The following is a 21,140-nucleotide window of genomic DNA, read 5'->3' on the forward strand; positions in this document are numbered from 1 at the left end:
ATCTACTGAAACAGTAGCCAGGGACGTGTGGAGCTGGCTGGGCACCCTGGCTTGGAAAGAGGCAAGCAGACCTTTCTGTCTTTCTTTAATTTTCTAAGCATTTTAACGCACCCAATTCGTGTCAGGCACTTGGGGATATAAAGAAAATAAGACTTCAGTCCTCAGCCCTTCAGGAGCGGATACCACGGTCGGGGGTGTCAACCTGTTTACCAGTCAGGCACCCGGGATAAATGGTTGTCTGAACAGCATTTCTAAATGAAGCCAGGTTTCCAAATGCTCATTCAGTTGGTAGTGAGGGTAGCTGATGATCTTTAAAAGTATTGATAAAGAATAAATGTTCTGTGAGATCTTTAGGCTTTAAAACCCTACTGTATGGAGCGGATCTTTTCAACATTTATCCACCCCTTAGAAATTGTGAGGCAGAGAGACTCCCAGAATGTCAGAGCTGGAATGTTAGGCCTTTGAAAGCTTCTTTGGCCAACACTTTCATTTGACAGACAAGGGAATCAAGGCTCACAGAGGTCCCACTGGGCCCACTCGAGGTCCCAGAGGAAGTCAGAGAGCTCCAGAGATGAGATTTCGGAATGTCCTTCCAGGTCTGTTCCATCGCCCCAGGGAGCCTCCCTGGCAAGGCGTGACCTGGGTCGGCCACTACAGGCCTGGCCCTCTCTGCTCACACCCGTCCAGAGGAGCACACTGCCCTGTGACAACTGTCTCTCTTACTTCATATCTTGCACCAGACTGACTGATCAGTATTCTTAGCAGGGAAGGGTCAAGACTGGGTAACTCCCTGCGAAAATCAATTGGGCCACTAATAATGAGGGCTTTTCTTGGTTTGGTTTTCTTGACTCAGTAAAGCATCAAGGGAATAAAAAGGCAAGGTCTGGCTAGGCTCACGGTTGGGCCAGGCTTCTGGGGTACCCGGTAGAGGTTCTAAAGCCCCATCTTGCAGCAAAGCCCTAATTCCAACCAAAGCATATTCTGCTAAAGACAAGCTGCTTTCCTTCCAGTGCAGAGCGGTACATGCTGTTAGCAACAGTTCCGGAGGGCCTGACCTGTTCTGGGCATCGCACTGGCAGTGCCGGGCTTCCATGGCCTTCTAACCTGGAGGGTCTCCTCCATGGAGGGGCGGGGGTGGGATGGCTTCAAGACGGGTTGTTCCAACCCGACTGGCTGGGAAGGACCTTCCCATTGCAGACAGAAGCCCAGCCTCCCCTTGCCCTGTGCTTGGCCCCAGCACACACAGAGACAAAGCCTTGGCCCACTGGCAGCCTCTCCTCCAGGCTTTGGGGATTAGCCCTCGAGCACCTGGACTTGACCTCAAGGGCAGGTCCCGAGGGATCCATCGGCCAGTCTGCCTGCACTTCCCTCCAAAGCCACAGACCCATGACGGTGGCCGCCCAGGACCTCCACCAACTTGGCGTGGGGGGCTTGGCGAAAATCTTCAAATCGTCAGTTCCCTAGTCTACCCTGACCTTCTCATCTTCTTCCCTCTGGTTTGGGGTGAACCAGTTCACACAAGTGGCTCTTATTTCCATGGTAGAGCCCTTGCGTCGGCTTAAGGCCAACCGCTGCCGCCAAGGTCTCTATTTTGCTTTCATGTTCAGAGAAGGGCATCTGATCATGTCCCCAAGGGGGTGGTCAGTGTGGCAAGGTGCAGGGCCAGAGCGCTTTGATGATACAGGTGAAAACCCCTCCAGTGCCCCGAGGAAATCTCTCAAAGGAGAGTAAATTCAAAGGACTCGGCAGTTCTGAAAAGCTAAGTCCCAGGAGAGAGGCGAGACTGGGCTAGATGGCCGCTTTGGTCCCTGCCACCCCAACGGGCTGTGGGCTCTGAGGCCAGCTGTTGCCAACCCACACTGTTCAGACCCTGCTGGGGCCTGGCCGGTGGGGGGCGGTTCTCCTTCCTGAAGCTGAGCAAGGATGCCTCGCCCCGACCTCATTCCCACCCCCCGCCCCCCGCCATTTGACCCCCCTTGGGGTCGGTCCTCCGAGCAACATCCAAAAGGATATTTCTGGCGTGTTTTTCCTTTACAGCCACTTCCTGCGTATTAATGGCCTTATTGATGCTGACAGTCTGAAAAACAAGAGGGAGGGGGGAGGGGAAGGAGGATGAGATGAATAAGCTTCTGACAGTGGCTGGGACCCTCTCAGACGCCCCGCCCCTTCCCCTCCCTCCGCAGACCCCTCTGCTCCACTGTCCCCTTGCAGGGCCCCCTGCGGGGGTTAGAGGTGGGCAGCACTCCCAGGCCAGCTGGCCCGGGCTGTCCTAAGGCAGCGGGCTTTGCTGCCTGGCATTGGCTGTGCCCAGCTGCTGCACCCGCATGCCACTCATTCACTTGGCCCAACATGGCAATTAAAGCCTGCACAAAGGGATGCCTTTCATCCCCCAGGGAAACATTATTTCTCCGGGAGCAGGAGGAAGAGGCGCTGAGATCAGGGAGGGGCTGTGGCTCAAAGACGGTCCGGCCACCCCTCTCTCACAGCTAGAACCTTCCATGGAGCCTACCCTAGCTGGCCCGGGGTTGACAGTGGTCACTCTCCTCTCTTGTTTCCCTGCTCTTGGGCACCTTCCAGCTCCTAACCAAATTCCCTTTTATTTTCTTACTTCTATCACAGGACATGACGAATATTCACCCCTTTCTGGTCCTTTTAAAAATCGTAACTCTCTTTTGAAGTAAGCAAAGCACGTTATACATGTAAATATAACTTACACACACACATACATGGGATCGTATCATGTAGGCTGTTTTTTGAAATATAGCCTTTTTCTGTTTTGCTTTGCTTCCTTCCACAGACATCATTCTACCCCAACCCATGTTAGCAACTTGTTATGCATCCTGCACGCGTGCACGTGCACACACACACACACACACCCCCCTACGTTCCGAAGGGGTTATTTTTGTCACTGTTCTATAAAACTGGGACTGTCATGCACAGACTTTTTTACATCTTGCTCTTCTCACTTGAAAATATCCCATGAAACATTCTCCAAGTGAACTGGTAAAACGCTAGTTCATTCTTTAAAAAGATAACATAATATTCCAAGGCGTGGGCGGATGTGATTTATAGCATCCTGTATTGGGAGGCAATTTATTTCCAGTAAACTATTTTAGTAAACATCCTTATACATATATCCTTATTAATTGAGGCTTTCGTTTCCAAGGGATAGAGTACTAGGAGTGAGATTACTGGGTCCACTTTTTTTTTTTTTTAAACTTTTCATTATGGAGAAGTCCAAGCACACACAAATATGATGATTAGTCTAATAAGCCCTCATATAGTCAGTCCCCAGCACCAATTATTATGAACTTGCAGCCAAACATGCATCCTTATGGGTGAGGGGTCACAAACATTTTCTGTAGAGCCAGTTAGTAAATATTTCAGGCTTTGCAGGTCACATGGTCTCCATCACAACTATTCAGCTCTGCTGCTGGAGGGAAAAAGCAGCCTCAGCGATACTAAATGAATACGGAACTGAAAGACTGTGGCTGAATTCCAATAAAACTTTATTTACAAAACCAGGAGGTGGTCTGGATTTGGTCTGCACCTCTACTGTGCTGACCCTTGCTTTATACCATTGGTCACTGATGCCCTTGCTCCCTGGATTATCTGAAGTAAATTCTAGGCGTTATACCATTTTACCAGTAAATATTTCAGTATGAACTTCTAAGAAAAAAAAAAAAAAAGACTCTTTAAAATTTAACCATACTATGATCACACCTAAAATTTTAAGGATAATTTCTTAATGTCATCAAATGGTTAGTGTTCACATTTCTCTCTTGTGTTAAAAAAAACAAACAAACAACTTTCTTGCAGCTGTTCTAATCAGGATCTAAACAAGGCGGCCATCAGGCTTTGTAAACAGGCTACAACAATTCACATTTCCACTGGCGATGATCAAAAGTACCCCCTCCAACAGGGGTTATCACTTCTTTTCATTTTTGCTGGTCTTACGGGTATAGCGACATTTCATCATGAACTTGTAATTTCCTGACTGCTAGTAAGTTTTGAGTATTTTCTTATATGTTCTCATGGTTGTTGATTGCCTTACCTAGTGAAGTATGTTCATCTTATCTTTTATAGCTTCTATGTTTACTTACGGTTTCTCCTGCCCCATGTTTATACTGGTAGACTCTTACGTTTTCCTCTAAGTGTTTTATTGTTTGTATTTTATTGTTTGTGTTTGAATCTTCATCTGGAAAAAATACATACTTATGTATATGTCATATATGTATATGTACATGTATATGTGTATGAGTATATTTGGTACAAAATAGGTTATACCAAGATATGGTCTTTTATATCTGGTTTACATAACTTCTAGGTGTGTTCTTTAAGTCCACTATTGCACGTATTTTTTTTTCCTCTACCAGAATCAACTTTTTTTTTTTAAATTTTATTTATTATTTATTTATTATGTTTATTTTTGGCTGTGTTGGGTCTTCGTTTCTGTGTGAGGGCTTTCTCCAGTTGCGGCGAGTGGGGGCCACTCTTCATCGCGGTGCGCGGGCCTCTCACTATCGCGGCCTCTCTTGTTGCGGAGCAGAGGCTCCAGATGCTCAGGCTCAGTGGTTGTGGCTCACGGGCCCAGTTGCTCCGCGGCATGTGGGATCTTCCCAGACCAGGGCTCGAACCTGTGTCCCCTGCATTGGCAGGCAGATTCTCAACCACTGCGCCACCAGGGAAGCCCAACTCTTTTTTTTTTAATTGAGATATAGTTAATTTACAATGTTGTGTTAGTTTCAAGTATACAGCAAAGTGATTCAGTTATACATATATATATATTCCTTTTCAGATTCTTTTCCCATGTAGGTTATTATAAGATATTGAGTATAGTTCCTTATACTCTACAGTAGATCCTTGTTGTTTACCTATTTTATATTTGGGTTCGCCAAAAAATTCGTTTGGTCTTAAGTACAAATAAAAGACGTTTTTCATTTTCACGAAGAACTTTATTGAACAACGTATTCACTAACCGAACGAACCTTTTGGCCAACCCAATATATAGTAGTGTGTATACGTTAATCCCAAACTCCTAATTTATCTACCTCCCTCCCCCATAAGTTTGTTTTCTATGTCTGTGAGCCAGACTCAACTTCTTTAATAGCATAAGCTCTGTTGTGGGTTGAACTGTGTCTTCCCAAAAAAGACACGTTCAAGTTCAAATCCCCCAGCGCCTGTGAATGTGATCTCATTTGGAAACAGGGTCTTTGCAGATGTAATTAGTTAAGATGATGTCATACTGGATTAGGGTGAGTCCTAAATCCAGTATGACTGGTGCCCTTATAGGAAGGCCAGATGAAGACACAGGGACACAGACACTCAGGAAGAAGACAGCCATGTGAAGATGGAAGCTGACACTAAAGTGATGTGTCTACAAGCCAAGGAATGCGAAAGATGGCCAGCAACCACCAGCAGTTAGGAAGAGGCAAGGATGGATTCTTCCCTAGAGCCTCCAAAGGGAACATGGCCCTGCTGACACCCTTATTTTGACCTTCTAGCCTCCAGAACTGGGAGAGAACAAATTTCTGTCGTTTTAAGCCACACACTATGTGGTAATTCGTTATGGCAGCTCCAGGAGACTAACACAGGGTCCTTTCCCCATCATGCTCAGTCACCTCCGAAGACAAGGAGAGGGCAGATACTCCTTTCCCTCTTCCCTACAGCACACGCAGGGGGCTCCACTGAGCACAGCTGTTGGCTGTCAGTGCAACGGTAAGACCAGTCCAGAAGGAATCTCATATAAGAGATGCTGCAAGAAAGAAGTAAAAAGTTTATCCCCCTAAAATCTCCCAGTGAGGCAGCACTTGTGTCCTGTGGAGACCCAGTGCTTCCAGCTTCCTCTTCACAAGTCCTTCCTTGGACCTTGTTTCTCAGCTTCTGCTTCCAGGCCTGTCCCACGTCATCCTCTTTCCTTCAGATTTCCTCAGGTGAGTTACACGCTTTCAACTATGTTTCTCTCCTGGCTCTAGAAAAATGATGGGATCCTGGCTGCAGACAGACCTCTGGGCCAAGTGACCACATTTGCCGAGCCTTTAAAGGTTGCCTGCGTTCATAAGGAGTTATAAGGGACCTAAGTATGTAAGATGACACCAAGAGATGCAAATCCAGTAAGGTGCGAACTGGATGTGGTCAAGTTCTAGGGGGTTGGTAGAGACAGCCAGTAGCACAGGCTGTGATGGAAAAAGAGAAATCCATGTTGGCCGGAAGTGCTAGAAACTGCGTCAGGGCCTTGAGGGAGGACAGTGATGGGTGGGGTTTAGACTTGGTCCACAAATATCTATTTATACTGATGGACCAAAGACCAATTGCCCAAGCCTGTGGTCAGTATGAGCCTTGCTTACAAAAACAAACAAAAAATCCTTAAAATTCCCTTAAGCCACATAAAATAATATACCATGAGTTTGTAACTGTAGACTGTGTGTGTGTGTGTGTGTGTCTGAAAACTGAAAATATCCTGTACTCTACATGTTGAAAGGAAGCAGAGATCCTGTGAAACTGCGATACTGCTCAGGGAAACTTTGTCGAAGGAAGAAAGGGGTCACCCGTCTGTCCCCGGTGCTTCCCCTGCCATTGACTGACTTCTCTCAGTGACACTGCCTACAGATTCGAGGGGCACTTATGGTTGTCGCACAGAAAGGCTAAGCCACTTGCCCAAGGTCATACTATTCGGGTGGCCGGATCCTCGAGCCCAGCTCTGGAAAGGCTTGGAACACGAGGGCCGGTTCTACTGCAGGGCCACGTGTGTGCAAGGGCAGAACGGGGGATGAAGGCAGAAAGGGAGGTAGCGCTGGGTGCGGGGGGCCAGTGGGTTTCGGAGGGGGCGGGAAAGGATGGAAGCAGCTGAAGGGAAGAGAGTTGAAGGAGGCAGCTATTAATAGCAGAGAAGTGAAGGAATAAAGGCCTTAATCTAAAAGATGGAAGTGAAATGGAAAGAACCCGACACAAGGTGGGCTATGAAGCAATTCCAATAGGATTGGCCAGTAGGAGCTCCCAGTTACAGGGAACACAACAGAGGGAAGAATCAATGGTGCTGCAGAGGTTTTGAAGCTGGGCAGGTGGCAGAACAGAGGCAGGCATCTGGGGCTGAGGGGACATTGTAAGCAAAGGACAATGAGGCTGGGGGGGCTTGGGGTGAGAAACAGTCATTTTTAAAAGATTGAAGAAGTAAACTAGCAGTAGCAGTGGTTATAATCATGAAGATAATGGCAGCTAATGAGTGCTTACTACCCAGCCCTGCGTTAATAAGTATTTTGTATGAATTATCTCATTAAAGTCTTATAACTCTACATCCTACGAGTGAGTATTAGTATCAATCACCTTCATTTTACAGATGAGGAAACCAAGGCTTTGAAAGGCTATGTAAATTGCCCAAGGCTGCTCTACCAGCCAGTGTAGAGCTGGAACTCAGACTCGGAAGTGGGGCTCCACAGCTCAGGCTCTGGATCACAATCCCCACGTGAGACATGGCCCTCCACACCCCAGAGACACAGAACCAGAGTCCAAATGATTTCCACAGACTGGAAAAATGGGTGAAACTTCACTGGATGCAATCCAGCAGGTATAAAGGAAGCTTCCTATACTTAGGTCTAAACTCGCTGGCACAGGGGAGATATGAGTCAAAGCAGCACTTGTGAAAATGATTTAGGTGTTTTATTTGGCTGCCAACTTAATATAAGCATCACTGTGATGTGGCTGATCAAAATGCAGGTCTGAGCTCTGGATGTATTAAAAGGAATACCGTGTTCAGAATGAGGGAGGGGATGGTTCTAATTCTCTATGAAGATAAATTCACAGGTAAAACACTATTCAGTTTTAGACCTTCTACATTATGAAGGAAACAAACAAACTAGACTGCTTCTAAAAGAGAGTGACCTGGACTGGGATAAGCCTGGGGCCTGAAGAAAACTTAGAGGAATATCAATATTCTTAAAGGTGGTCATGTGGAAGGAGGAATAACTCCAGGGATCAAAACCAGACCAACGGGGGCTTCCCTGGTGGCGCAGTGGTTGAGAATCTGCCTGCCAATGCAGGGGACATGGGTTCGAGCCCTGGCCTGGGAAGATCCCACATGCCGCGGAGCAACTAGGCCTGTGAGCCACAACTATTGAGCCCGCGCATCTGGAGCCTGTGCTCCTCAACAAGAGGCCGCGATAATGAGAGGCCCGCGCACCGCGATGAAGAGTGGCCCCCGCTTGCCGCAACTAGAGAAAGCCCTCGCACAGAAACGAAGACCCAACACAGCCATAAATAAATAAATAAATAAATAAAAATTAAACTTAAAAAAAAAAAAAAAACTAGACCAACGGGTAGAAGTACAGTCAGGCCGTTTCCGGATAAACTTAAAGCTGTCTCATGAAAGAGAGAATTCCCCATTATTAGAAGTATACAGGCAGAGGCATGGCAACGTCTCCTTAGAGTTACTGTGAAAAAGATTTACAGGCTCAGGCTGGATTAGGTGATTTTTAGGTTCCTTCTCACTGTTAGACTCTGTAAACGTCCTTCAGATGATGGAGGGCTTTGGATATAAGGGCAAGAAATTGTGAACTGGTGGACACTGAGATGCCCAGAAGGCTCTTCTGTTTTTATGTTTTTTATTTTTGGCTGTGCTGTGGCATGCGGTATCTTAGTTCCCTGACCAGGGATCGAACCCGTGTCCCCTGCAGTGGAAGCACGGAGTCCTAACCACTGGACCACCAGGGAAGTCCCAACAGAAGGCTCTTGAGCAGGGGAGGGACCGGATACAAACGCCCCTCCATCCTCCTGAGTTTGAGGAGTTACCTTTTCAGTGCCCTGAAAAAGGAAAGTGTGAAAACAACTTGTGTGTGGACATTCAGGGTCACAGCCCCAGTACGAGCCCAGGACCCCAACACAGCACCTAGCCTAGCACTGGGCTATAGAACGAAGTCTCTACCCAAATCAATAGCTACAAGACACCTGCAAGCCTTGTCTGCCCCGGTCAGGACTGCCCCAGACCCTTCTCTTGCAGCTCTGGCAGGCTCCTGGGAGTGCCCACCTACTGCAGCCAACATGCCCAAAGTTCTCCAACCAATGCTTCCCTACCGAGAAGTTGGGCAGGGTCCAGCCCACAGCTGCAGGCCCACCGCCCGGTTTCTGTAGCAAGGCTTTTTGGGCTCAGAGGCAGGGCTGAGCCTCTGGGTCCGTAAAGGCAGGCTGTGGTCCTCCAGGGTCCTCGGAATCTCAGACACCGGACACATCCAGGGCGGAAGTACCACGCCAGGCTGAGTTTCCTGTACTTGTGCAATGCTCGGTGCCTGGGATGCCACCCCGCGTCACACGCCCCTCACTTCCTTCTGCATCCCAAATGCTGCCCCGTCTTCTTTCTTTTTAAATTCCTATTTCTCTTCGTGTGTTTGACAACAAGTATATTGTCTTACCTCCCCATCAAGATTAAAATCCCAAGGGCGAGGACCCTGCCTTCTGCCCTTGTGGGCCCGCAGCTGCTAAGGCTGGGCAGAGTCTTAATAAATTATTAAATCATTAAGGACTTAATGACTGCTTCCCAGTGCGCCTGCCTCTAAAAAGCACCAGGTATTTGATTCATGGTGTCTTGAGAAAATCTGCTCTCTTCCCCTCCCCTCCCCAGACTCTCTCTGAAGTAAATAATTGGGTTCGGGGCTGGGCGATGCCTGGGGGGACGCTCCCAGGGCAGAGGGTGGGAAATTCGGGGCTCCACTGCTCACCTCCGGCCTACGTTAGAGAGCATCCTCTGAGAACAGGCTGTTCTACAGATTTCGCCGGAGTCACACAGGACCTCAGACCGTGCAGTGTCCCCCCTGAAAGAGCAGCATTGTACACCACTTCCTGACCCAGCTGGCCCTCGTGTCCCAGGCTGGTTCCGGAGGGCCAATTATCAGCAGGCACCGTAGGAAGGGCGGCTTTCCGCTCCCCCCTCCCCCCCCCCACCCCCGTCCCTGTCCTCTGCTCCCTCAGGACAGCCTCAGCCAGGCTGCAGCCAATGGGAAAACTTCGGGCCTTGCTTCTGCGGGGGGCCAGGCCTGGGCCCGTGCTGCGGGGGCAGCTGGCCACAGTCAGATCACGCACACAGCTGCTGGCAGGGACCAGCGCTTGGGCTGCCAAGGCCAGGCTGGCTCGCAAAGGTTCCATGGCAGGGGCAGGCACGGAGGATGTGCCCGGTGTGGGAGGCAGGTCCCAAAGCCAGGGACCGGAGAGCCCAGTGCCCGGGCCAAGTGTAGGAAAACCTGCGACCAGGCTGGGCAGAAGGAGAAAGGAGGGAGTAGGCTAGAAAGGACACAGAAGGAATGAAAAGCGCATCAGTGGGCGGGAGGCATTTGCTCAGCAAAGGCAGAAGTGGCCACCACCGATGGCCCTGGTAATGCTGCCCAGCACGGGGGCTGCACGCTGCATCCCGCACCACGTCAGGTTTGGAGGCTTGGGGTAAACAGATGAGGCAGGTGCTCCTGTTAATACCTGCTGCGCAGGGCAGAAAGGGATGCTTCGGGCCGTCGGCTCCTCCTGGAGAGGAACAAGGCTGGCGATGGGGGAGGGTGGGCTGTGATGCCGGAGAGAGACAGACTCAAAAGACTGCTGGGGCACGTCATGGTAAAGGTGGGGGCAGCCTGAGAGGATGACAGATTCAGAACCGAGTCGCAGTCACATGAGTCTCGGGGAAGAGACAAGCGAGGCACAGAAGGCCGAACATAGCCTTCAGCACTGAGTGAGACTGGTCTGGTCTTGGTCGTGATACTTGGAAGTGGATGTCCGACATCAAGTCTTTTGAATTCTTCTCTTGATCAGAAATAATAATAATAGAATGTCGTCATTGTTGTCACCGGATTGATTAGTGGTAGCAGCTGAGCCTCTATCAGGCGCTGCACTTGGGGATTTGCTTCTGATCCTCCCTCCCCTGGAGGGCAGGCAATCTGACCCATTTTCCAAGTCAGGTTGCCCAAAGCAGCACAGGCAGCCGTGGGTGGAGCCAGAATTCAAACCCAGGTCCCTCTCCCCACACACACTGTGCTACCTTCAGCAACTCGGCAGCCTCAATGCCATCCACCTGCCTGATTTTCTCTCTTTCTTTTTTTTTCTTACTCTTTGGCTACACCGTGTGGCATGCGGGATCTTAGTTCCCTGACCAGGGATCGAACCCGAGCCCCCTGCAGTGGAAGCGTGGAGTCCTAACCCCCGGACCTCCAGGGAAGTCCCCTGCCTTGCTTTCTACCCAACGGCAGCTGCGCCCCAGATCTCTACTGCTCCTGAGTGATCTCAACCAGGCCCATGGCTTTGAACTCTTCATTTCTGCCAACATGCCCCACTATTCCTCTCCCAGTCTCCCTAGAAGTCACCCTTAACTGCTGCCTTTGTCTCAATGCTCCCATCCAACCCTTCAGCAATGCTGCCTTTCCGCCTCCCAAATCCCTCTGTTATCTCTCCATCTCCTCTGCCTCCAGCCAAGCCCAAACCTCTATCATGTCCCCACTGGACCACTGAAATAGCTTCCCAAGTGGATTAGCCCTCCCCAAGCGGCTCTCTGCCCAGCAGCCAGAGTGATCTTGATAAACCACACCTGAGATCACGCCACCTGGAGCAGCGCCCACCACCACCAATGAAGCCCGCCCTCCCACACGGCGGACAAAGCCCTACACCGGCATCAACTCCCATTCGCCCTCTTACTTGTTATACCCCGACCACATGGGCTGCCTCTTTGTTCTTCAAACATTTAAAATTCTTTCTGTCTCTGATGCTCCTTATGCCTGGAATGGTCAGATTTTTGCCTCCCATTCTTTGCAAGGCTGGATGTTCCTTCTTTTCCAGGCTGTTCAAATACCACCTCCTAGGCAGCCTCTCTAATCTAAAGCATCTCCCCACCCCTTGGCCTGCATTACCTCTTTATCATGACACAACCATCCTGGTCATTTCCTGTAGAGGCTCTTATCTCAACCTGAAATCCCCTTGTTGGTTCCTTTGCTTGTGGTCGGTATCACCACTAGACAGTGAACTCTGTGCTGGCAGGGACCGTGTGATCCTGCTGTTCCCCCCCAGTGGACACACTGTGCCTGACACATGGATGGGCTGACAGAGGAAGAAGGCTGCTCGGCCCAGCCCTCTCCAAGAAGACATCCTCATCAGCACGTGATACCTTGTTTGTTCCACTCACCTGTCTAGGAACCTCCATCTTCCCCTTCCCAAGTCACATTTCTTTCTCTCCAACGAAAAATCTTGCTGATATTTAAATATAAACTGTCTTAACTAATGATATCCAGTTATCCTTTCTTACAATCCTTTAGAACTTAGCTAGGCTCCATATGGCTAAATACTTTGCCTCATTTAAATGCTTTTATAAAAGGCATGTGCTATAGACTGAATTGTGTGCCCCCCAAATTTGTATGTTGAAACCTTAACCTCCAGTGTGATGGTACCTGGAGCCTTTGGGCAGTACTTAGGGTTAGATGAGGTCATGAGGATGGGGCCCCCATGATGAGATTAGTGACCTTAAAAAAGAGACACCAGAGCAGGCTCCCTTTCTCTTGCTCTCTTTTTCTCCACTATGTGAGGACACAACAAGAAGGTGGCCGTCTACAAGTCACGAAGGGAGCCCTCATGGAGATCCAAATCAGCCAGCACCTTGCTCTTAGACTTCCCAGCCTCCAAAACTGTGAGAAATAAATTCCTATTGTTTAAGCTACCCAGTCTATGATATTTTATTATGGCAGCCTGAACAGACTAAGAGTATTTTTTTCTCTTTTTTTTTTAGTATTTTGTGAGTCTTATCTACTTCATAAGCTGAGGACTATTGAAATTAGGATCACATCTCCCCCTCCCCTCCCACTCTAAAGCCCCCAACCATCCTCTGGCTTCTGGAGAGGTGGTGAGTAATCCAATTATCTGGGTCATGCAGATTTCGAAGGGTTTAGCAAAAGGAAAGGCACTCGCTCTTCTGCAGTCTGATCTGGAGGGGAAGATGGAGTAAGAAAGTTGAGAAGATTAAAAAATGTCAATCAACTCTGTAATAGGTGTACAAACCTGTGTTGGGAGCAGGGTGGCCAGGACTGTGAAGCACCCAGGACAACTGAAGAAACAAGCATCCAAAGTGGAAAACACTGGGGGAAGCCATACAAGTGTCCATCCACAGAGGAATGGGTACACAGAACATGGTCTATCCACACAATGGAATATTATTCAGCCCTGAAAGGAAGGAAATCCTGACACCTGCTACAACATGGCTGAACCTGGAGGACATTATGCTGAGTGAGATAGGCCCGTCACAAAAAGACAGACCCTGTTGGATTCCACTTATATGAGGTACCTAGAGCAGTCACATTCAGAGAGACAGAGGTAGAATGGTGTTTGCCAGGGGCTGGGAGGAGGGGCAAGTGGAGAGTTATTGTTTAATGGGGACAGAGTTTCAGTTTGGGAAGATGAAAAAGTTCTGGAGATGGATGGTGGTGATGGTCATACAGCAATGTGGAAGTACTCAATGCCACTGAACTGTACACTTATAAGTGATTAAAATGGTAAATTTTATGGTATGTACATTTTTACCACGATAAAAACACACACCCACACACAAAAAGGAGGAACTGATTATGCGACAACAGGGATCAATCTCAAAAACATGATGCTAAGAAGCCAGACACAAAATGTCACATATTGTATGATTCCATTTATACGAAATACCCAGGATAGGCAAATCCATAAGAGACAGAAAGCAGATTGCTAGTTGCCAGATTCAGGTAGGAGGGGGAATGGGGAGTGACTGCTTGATGGGTACAGGGTTTCCTCTTGGGGCGATGATAAAAATGTGCTGAAGTTAGATAGTTGTGATTGGTGGCACAACATCATGAATGTACTAAATGCTACAGAATTATATACTTTATATTGGCTGAGATGGTGAATTTTATGTTATGTGTAAAACAATTTTTTTTTTTAAAGGTGGAAACCACGGAGGAATTATGATTCTGACTGAATACCTACTTCTTGCAGGGCAGGGCCACCATCTAGGCTATAGGACTATGCTACACAACTCCAGGTGGGCCTCTCCCAGACTGTGAGGGATGATCCTTGTACCTAGACCAGGGATTAGGAGTAACACGCGTGGTGAGATTGTGGGGAAATGGAGTGGTGCCCAAAGACCACGCATGGGTGAAGATAATCATGATTTACCGAAAGAGAAGAAGGCAAAATTCCACCTGTTATTCATGAGAGATTCCCAAAAGGAAAGGCGGCGCCGCTCACCAGGCACCAACTTACGTTCAGGGAAGCAAGTCAGGCCCGAATGACCTCGTTTCCTGGTTAAAACTCTAGGCCACCGTTTCAGGAAAACATCAACGTGTGTGTCTGATTTTCCATCATCAAGGTGCTTACCAGTCTCTTATAACATCTCATTGACAAGGATGAGAAAGAACAGGGGCTACTGGGGGTCGAAACTACTGACTGCCAGCCAAACCTGACCTGCAGCCTGAGAATAACCTATGAGCTGGGATTGGTTGTGGGATCTTGGTTACCCGACTAGGGCCGCCGGCAGTGAAAGTGCGTAGTCCTAACCACTGAGCCGCCAGGGAATTCCCCTGGTTTTTACATTTTTAAAGGAAGCAGAGGAGGTGGAGGAGGAAAGAGGAGGAGGAGGTGGAGGAGGGGGGAGGAACAACAGCTGCAGGAGAAGCTGGCCACAAAGCCAAGACTATTTCCTATCTGGCCCTTGGCAGAAAAAGTTTGGCGTCCCCTGAGCTAGACAGGGAGGTCCATGAGGGTAGATGTCTGCCCTTACAGGTGCTGGTTGTTGGCTACCGTCATCTTGATGTTGGGAGTAAATGCATTTGGATGATACTGGCAGACCATGACCATGGGCGAAAAACAACAAAACAGATTATTCCTGGGCCCAGAATCCTAGTACATACGGGCGAACAGCAAACCAGGTGAAAAGGACCGAACTCATTCCCGGTAAGTTCGTTAACAGTACGATGTGGCCACCATAATAAAATAAAATTTAAGAAGGTAATTTCATTTTGAGCTACATCAACAGAATTATAAGATCTAGAACAAGAGCCAATCCTTGGTTTTACAGCTTTCCACCTCACCTGGAGTACTGATTCATCCTACCACGTGCGGAGAGGCTGCTGGGCAGTGAATAATGCGTTCAGCTCCGGGCACCCCGTTCTAAGAGAATTACAGATCAAGTGGGCGTGTGCAAAGGAAACCAACTAGGATGGTGGACCACAGAAGGTCAGATGAGAGAACAGAAATCAGGGAAAGTGGTGGTGGGGAAGAAAGGGCACAGGTGTCTTCAAATATATTAGTTCCCAACACCCGTGAAACGGAAGGTCTCAGGGCCAGATGGGGACCCTTGAGTGAGGATGAAAAGAAGCCAGGTTCTGTCTTCATCACCTTCCCAAACTGGGAACAATCCCAATGTCCTTCCACGAGGGGACAAACTGCGGTATAGCTACACCACGCAAAGCTACTCAGAAATAAAAGGAAAAAACTACTGATTCATGCCAACTATAGGATGAATCTTAAAAGTATTATGTGAAGTGAAAGAAGCCAGTGTGGTTGGTGTGTCTGGGGAACAGCAAGAAGGCTGGTAAGGCTGGAGCAGAGCGAGAGGAGGGCAGGAAGCAGCCAGACCAGGCAGGGCCTTGAAGGCCATTAAGGACTTTAAGCAGAGGAGGAACAGGATCTGATTCTGTTTTTGAAAAGGAAAAGAGGCCCAGATGGAGCCCTGGGCCATTCCATCCGCATCGGGGAGATGAGGAGGAACCAGGGAAGGAGAGGGAGATGAAGCAGCAAGCCAGGCAGGAGGGGAATGGAGGCAGCAGGTGACCTCTCTCCCGGAGGAAGAAAGTGAGGCAGCTTAGAGGGAGCTTCAATTGTGTTGACCCCTGCTGAAGGGGCGGGGGCACCAGGACTAAGAATTAGCCACTGCACACGACAAGGATGTCACGGGTGACCTGGGCAAGAAACGCTGCAGGGGGGTGGGGAGGTGAGCAGAGAACGGGAGGAGGAGGAGTGGGAGACAGTGGGGACAGAACGGACGTCTCCTCCCCTCCCAGGGCCCGGGGCTCAGCGCTGGGGCTCTTGGGGTGTATGAACAGCCCCTCAACTCCAGGTCCCCCCTCCCCCACCAGTGACCCTATTTAGAACCAGCTCCCTGGCTGGTTCTCCATCCCCTGATGGGGTCACATAGACAAGAAATACAGACTCCCCGTCTGCAATCTTTCTAGAACGGGTGTAGAGAGGCTGCAAAGAACACTCTTTTTCCAGAGACAAATACCTATATTTCCTTCTCTGAAAGCTATCCAGGATGCTCATAAATCCCCAGAGAAGTGACCTCCCTTTCTACACGACAAGACCCCTCTCCCACCTGCCTCCTCATTACCAGTTCCCAAGGCTCCTCTTCAGCCACGGTTCCAGCTTCTGTGGGGACAGAGTGAGAGAGCCGACGGGAGCAGCCTCCCTCCTGTACCTTCAAGCCTCTGAGAGGCCTTCCCAGGGCAACCCGGGCCCCTTGCTGTCGTGCAGCCCTCGTCCTCTTGTTTTCTCTGCCACTATGCTGGGAGAGACCCCCCAGCTCTGCATCCCCAAAGGTCCCCAGAAATTTCCTACAGACTCTGAATCAGACCATCCAGCACAGGGGCAACTGATTACAGAAAGGGGGACCCCATCGTGTCCTCCTGACCCGGAGAAGAAGCCAACGAGCTCCGTCTTCCCTTCCTCATTTATCAGGACTACCGAAGAGTCCCCTTCAGCCAGGTCATCCTGCATATCCTCAGGCAAAGATCAGCATCTTCCCTGCACTTTGTCCCCCGATGTAACCCAAGCTCAGGTCACCCACCAACTTGAGCAGCCCAGTGTCTCCTGTGGGTCTCAGCCACTGTGCACACCAGCAGCCTCCCCCCAAGGGAGAGCGTCTGTGACAACCACAGGGTACCCACGTGGGCCTTCAGAAGGTCCCAGGATGTAGGGCATGAGGGTTAGATACTGAGACGCCGGGTCTCAGGGGAAAGGAGATGCTGGCCCATCTTCCCTCTTCCCCACCTGCAGGCGGCTGTGGCTTCAGACAGGCATGCCCTGGCCCCCACCGTTCTGTTTCTCTTGTCACAGAGGAAGCCTTGGTTCTGCCTTCCTAGTGACCCAAACTGCACTGCCACATTCACAGGGGCTGCACCAAGAACTCATTAGAGTCCTTCTTAGGGCCAGGCCTCTGCCTAGAAAGTGATGCTGGGGCAGGCCCATCAGACGCATCTTGATCATTCAGGAGGCACCGAGCCAAGCTCGAGTGGCCTTTCGCAATGGCCTTGGTTTCCAGATAGACAGCTGGTCTGCAAGAGTGGAAACCCTGAGCTGTGTCTTTCCCCAAATCACCAGCATTGCTCAACTTCCTCTCCTCCCCCCACCATGCTCTCCAGCACTCTCCACCTCCCAGATTTCTAATGGGGAGGTTAGTTTTGTTTCTTCTCTTTCAGCAGCACAGAGCAACTTTGCTCTGACTCTCTCAAGACACAGGGGGGAGGCGGTGGCACACCATAGGACCCACCCTTCCTCAGCTCCGTGCCTCTCCCAGACCCCATTCCTAACAGTGTCTCCGTGTCAAATGAATGAGCCGGGAGGCACTTGAGAGACCCAGACAATGCCAGTGCCTGCCACTTCCCGCCCCCCAAACCTCTGTTTTACCATCTATTTCTACAGCAAACTCACCCCCATATTACTATATAACTGACCCCCTACCTCTACTCTCCACCACTACGGACCCAAATAAAGCAGCAAGAATACCTTTCCTCCTGAGTTCTCCCAGCTGAGAAAGCCAGGGGTCCCTGATCTCATGAAATCCAAACTCTCCCACGTGGCTTCAGCGACACCCCTCGCATCTCCTTCTTCAGCTTCACTTCTCACTTCAGATGGTGGTCTTCACAAGACTGTGACCCAGTTTTCCAGAAATGCAATTTATAAATAAATAGGGTCCCATTTTACACAAGAGGGCGGCTGCGGGAAGATATGTTACTTGACTCCAACAATGAATTCGGTAACCTTAGATCTTCCCAATTCACCTGTTTGGCTCATTCAAATGTGTGAAGACAAGGTGTGCATGGAAAATAATGACAAGAGCATTTCTCCTTTATTGTCTAGCCCTTCACATTCTGCAAAGAGCTTTCATTTGCAGTCTGACTGATGCTGAGAAACCCTGGTGAGAGACCTGGGCACACTTTATGGGTAAACAAGTGGGCTTGGAGAGGTCCAGCCACACCAGTCGGGCACATGCTCTACACTCTACAACCTATATGGTTACAACTGAACTCTTAGCCAGAGCCAACTTGTTTACTAAACCCCTGCTCTGACCTCTGATGTGAATCAAAAGGAGAAAGTTTTTCAGAAAACCTAGCGTGGGTACCTGAAGAAGACCATCCCTGAGGTCAAACAACCTCTAAGCAAATCAGCTTGTACTATTGTCATGGAAGCAGGTTCTGGTCTTAGTTGCTCGCACACCTCCCACCAAACCCCCATAATACACAGTTTTATTCTTTCTCGGGAAGAACCTGTTCCAGTCTGAAGGGAGACAGATTGGATGTTGGGCCTGTGAAGTCCAAGGTCACTGCAGGCAGACACTGTTGAGAGCACCTGGACTAAACTCCATCAGGCAGAGGTCCCAGGAGCTCGCTCTCCTCTGAGATTTCCGCAGGTGGGTGACGTACCGAGAGGGGACAGTCCGGAGCCCTGAACTCCAGCCCCCAGACAAATCAGCCAGTCCGGTCACAGTCTATGGTCGAATTCACATCAAGCACCTTCTGCAAAGCCCCATAGGGGGGCTACCCTGGTGGCGCAGTGGTTGAGAATCTGCCTGCCAATGCAGGGCACACGGGTTCAAGCCCTGGTCTGGGAAGATCCCACATGCCGCGGAGCAAATGGGCCCGTGAGCCACAACTACTGAGCCTGCGCGTCTGGAGCCTGTGCTCCGCAACAAGAGAGGCCGCAACAGTGAGAGGCCTGCGCACCGCGATGAAGAGTGGCCCCCACTCGCCGCAACTAGAGAAAGCCCTCGCACAGAAACGAAGACCCTACACAGCAAAAATAAATAAATAAATAAATTTATTTTTAAAAAAAGCCCCATAGGGGATGCCCGTCCAGCCTCATTCAGCAGCCTCAAATAGCAACACAGTGTTTTTTCGGTCAGTGGTTCTCCAATCTGGCTGTACCTGAATATCACCTAAGAACTGACCCCTGTACCCCCCGTATGCATTCACCCACCCCTAGCAGATTCCTTTGCTCCACCCAGGATTGGACTCATCTGGTCTGAGAAAGGGCCACTGTTCATTACACTCTAAATCCGGCCGTGTTACAGAAGAACATTCTATGTCAGAGTCTAAGGGAGGAAAAAAGCTCAGCTAAAGGAAAAGCAGGAATGAAGAGGGGGAAGAATGGCAGGAGCAAAGAAAAAGGGAATAATAAAGACTTTATATTATAATATTTACTTCTATAATAATAAAGTGGAAAAATGGAAAATGAAGAGATTTCCTCAGCTCAGACAAGCATACCTTGATTTAAGTAAATATAATTTTTTTTCCCGGAAAATATGAATTGACACTAAGGACAAATCAGGAGATTAGTCATTTTACAAAGGAATTTGACATCAGATTCCTTTAAATAGCAGTCTCCGCTAGTACATTTAAAATAGGATTCCTTTTACAGAAGTGTGATTTATACAAAACCACATCTGTTGCATAAACCTCAGAAAAAGAGCTCTCCTGCCATATACTCCGGCTAACTATAGAACTGGCCCAGTACAGATGGTCACCTCTTTTCTTCCAAAAGACAGATACCCAGCCCTGCTCTCTGTCACCTATTTCTCTGTTTTACCTGATTATGGTTCATTGATTCCTAAGGGCCACTGGATTCTTCCAGTCTTCCCTAAACTCAGGGAGCAACTGCTCTGAATTCTTTTCATACTCATTCATTAAACACATATTTCTTGAAGGCCTATCATGGGCACTACTCTAGGGGTACAGCCGTGAACAAAAAATGATGTCTCTGGTCCTGTGGATCTCATATTTTAGTGGGAGAGAGAGGGTAAATAATTACAATACACAGTACGTGAGATGGTGCTCTATGGAAGAAAAATAAGGCCGACAATGAGGCTGGCGCATACTAGGCTGGTGTTAGCACCTTACACAGGGTCATCAGGGAAGGCTGTACTAGGAGACAAAGGGCTGCATTTGTAGGTGATGAGGAAGCAAGCCCGGCAGACACCTGGGGGAACAGCTGCAGGCAGAGCCCACCTGGCAGGTATGAGGAACAGCTAGAGGTTAAGCGTGGCTGGCGCTGAGAGGTCAGAGGTGGGAGGGGCCAGATCACAAGGGGCTACTTTAAGGACCAGCCTTTTTTCTGAGAGAGACAGGAGCCACTGGGAGGTTTTTGTTTTTTTTTTAAGATTCTTTCCTATTGGTTTCACATTAAAGCGAGACAATTCTCTTTTTCTTTTAACATTTATTTATTTTATTTATTTATTTTCCTTTTTTTTTTTTTTTTTTTGGCTGCGTCAGGTCTTAGTTGCGGCACATGGGATCTCTTTCGTTCCGGCGCAGGGTCTTCTCCGGTTTCTCTCTAGTTGCAGTGCGCGGGCTTCTCTCTCGTTGTGGCGCGTGGGCTCCAGAGCGCGTGGGCTCTGTAGTTTGCGGCACGCGGGCTCTCTCGTTGAGGCGCGGAGCTCAGTAGTTGCGGCACGTGGGCTTAGTTGCCCCGCGGCACCTGAGATCTTAGTTCCCCGACCAGGGATTGAACCCACGTCCCCTGCATTGGAAGGCGGATTCTTTACCACTGGACCACCAGGGGAGTCCCCCTCACTTTTTTTTCTTTTTGAGCAAAAGGGTGACATTATCGGACTCAGTGTTTTAGAGGATCCCTCTGGCTGCTGTGCTGAGAAGAGGCTGCAGGGACCAGCCTGCAAGCGGGGAGGGGGGATGATTAAGACGCTGCTGCTTTAATTCGGGCCAGAGATGATGGTGGCTCAGATGCGGCTGGCAGCAGTGGAGGTGCTGAGATGTGGTGGGATTCGGATACATTTTGAAGGTAGAGCTGACAGGATTTGCTGCTGTTTGGACGTGGGGTATGAGGAAGGAAGGAGTCAAGGAAGGCACCATAATTATTTGCCAGAGTAAAGAGAGGGC

At 49.3% G+C, this 21,140-nt stretch overlaps 1 protein-coding gene across 1 annotated transcript in view; it reads right to left on the reverse strand.

The window, feature by feature from the left end:
- HIP1 (huntingtin interacting protein 1) overlaps window positions 1–21,140 on the reverse strand; it is a 151,470-nt gene that overhangs the window by 47,695 nt on the left and 82,635 nt on the right. The window contains exon 2 of the mRNA XM_068565612.1: window positions 2,014–2,077. Coding sequence (XP_068421713.1) covers window positions 2,014–2,077 — 64 coding nt within the window. The remainder of the gene's footprint in view (window positions 1–2,013; window positions 2,078–21,140) is intronic.

This window comes from Eschrichtius robustus, chromosome 16 (genome assembly GCF_028021215.1).
Source record: "Eschrichtius robustus isolate mEscRob2 chromosome 16, mEscRob2.pri, whole genome shotgun sequence".
NCBI lineage: Eukaryota > Metazoa > Chordata > Mammalia > Artiodactyla > Eschrichtiidae > Eschrichtius > Eschrichtius robustus.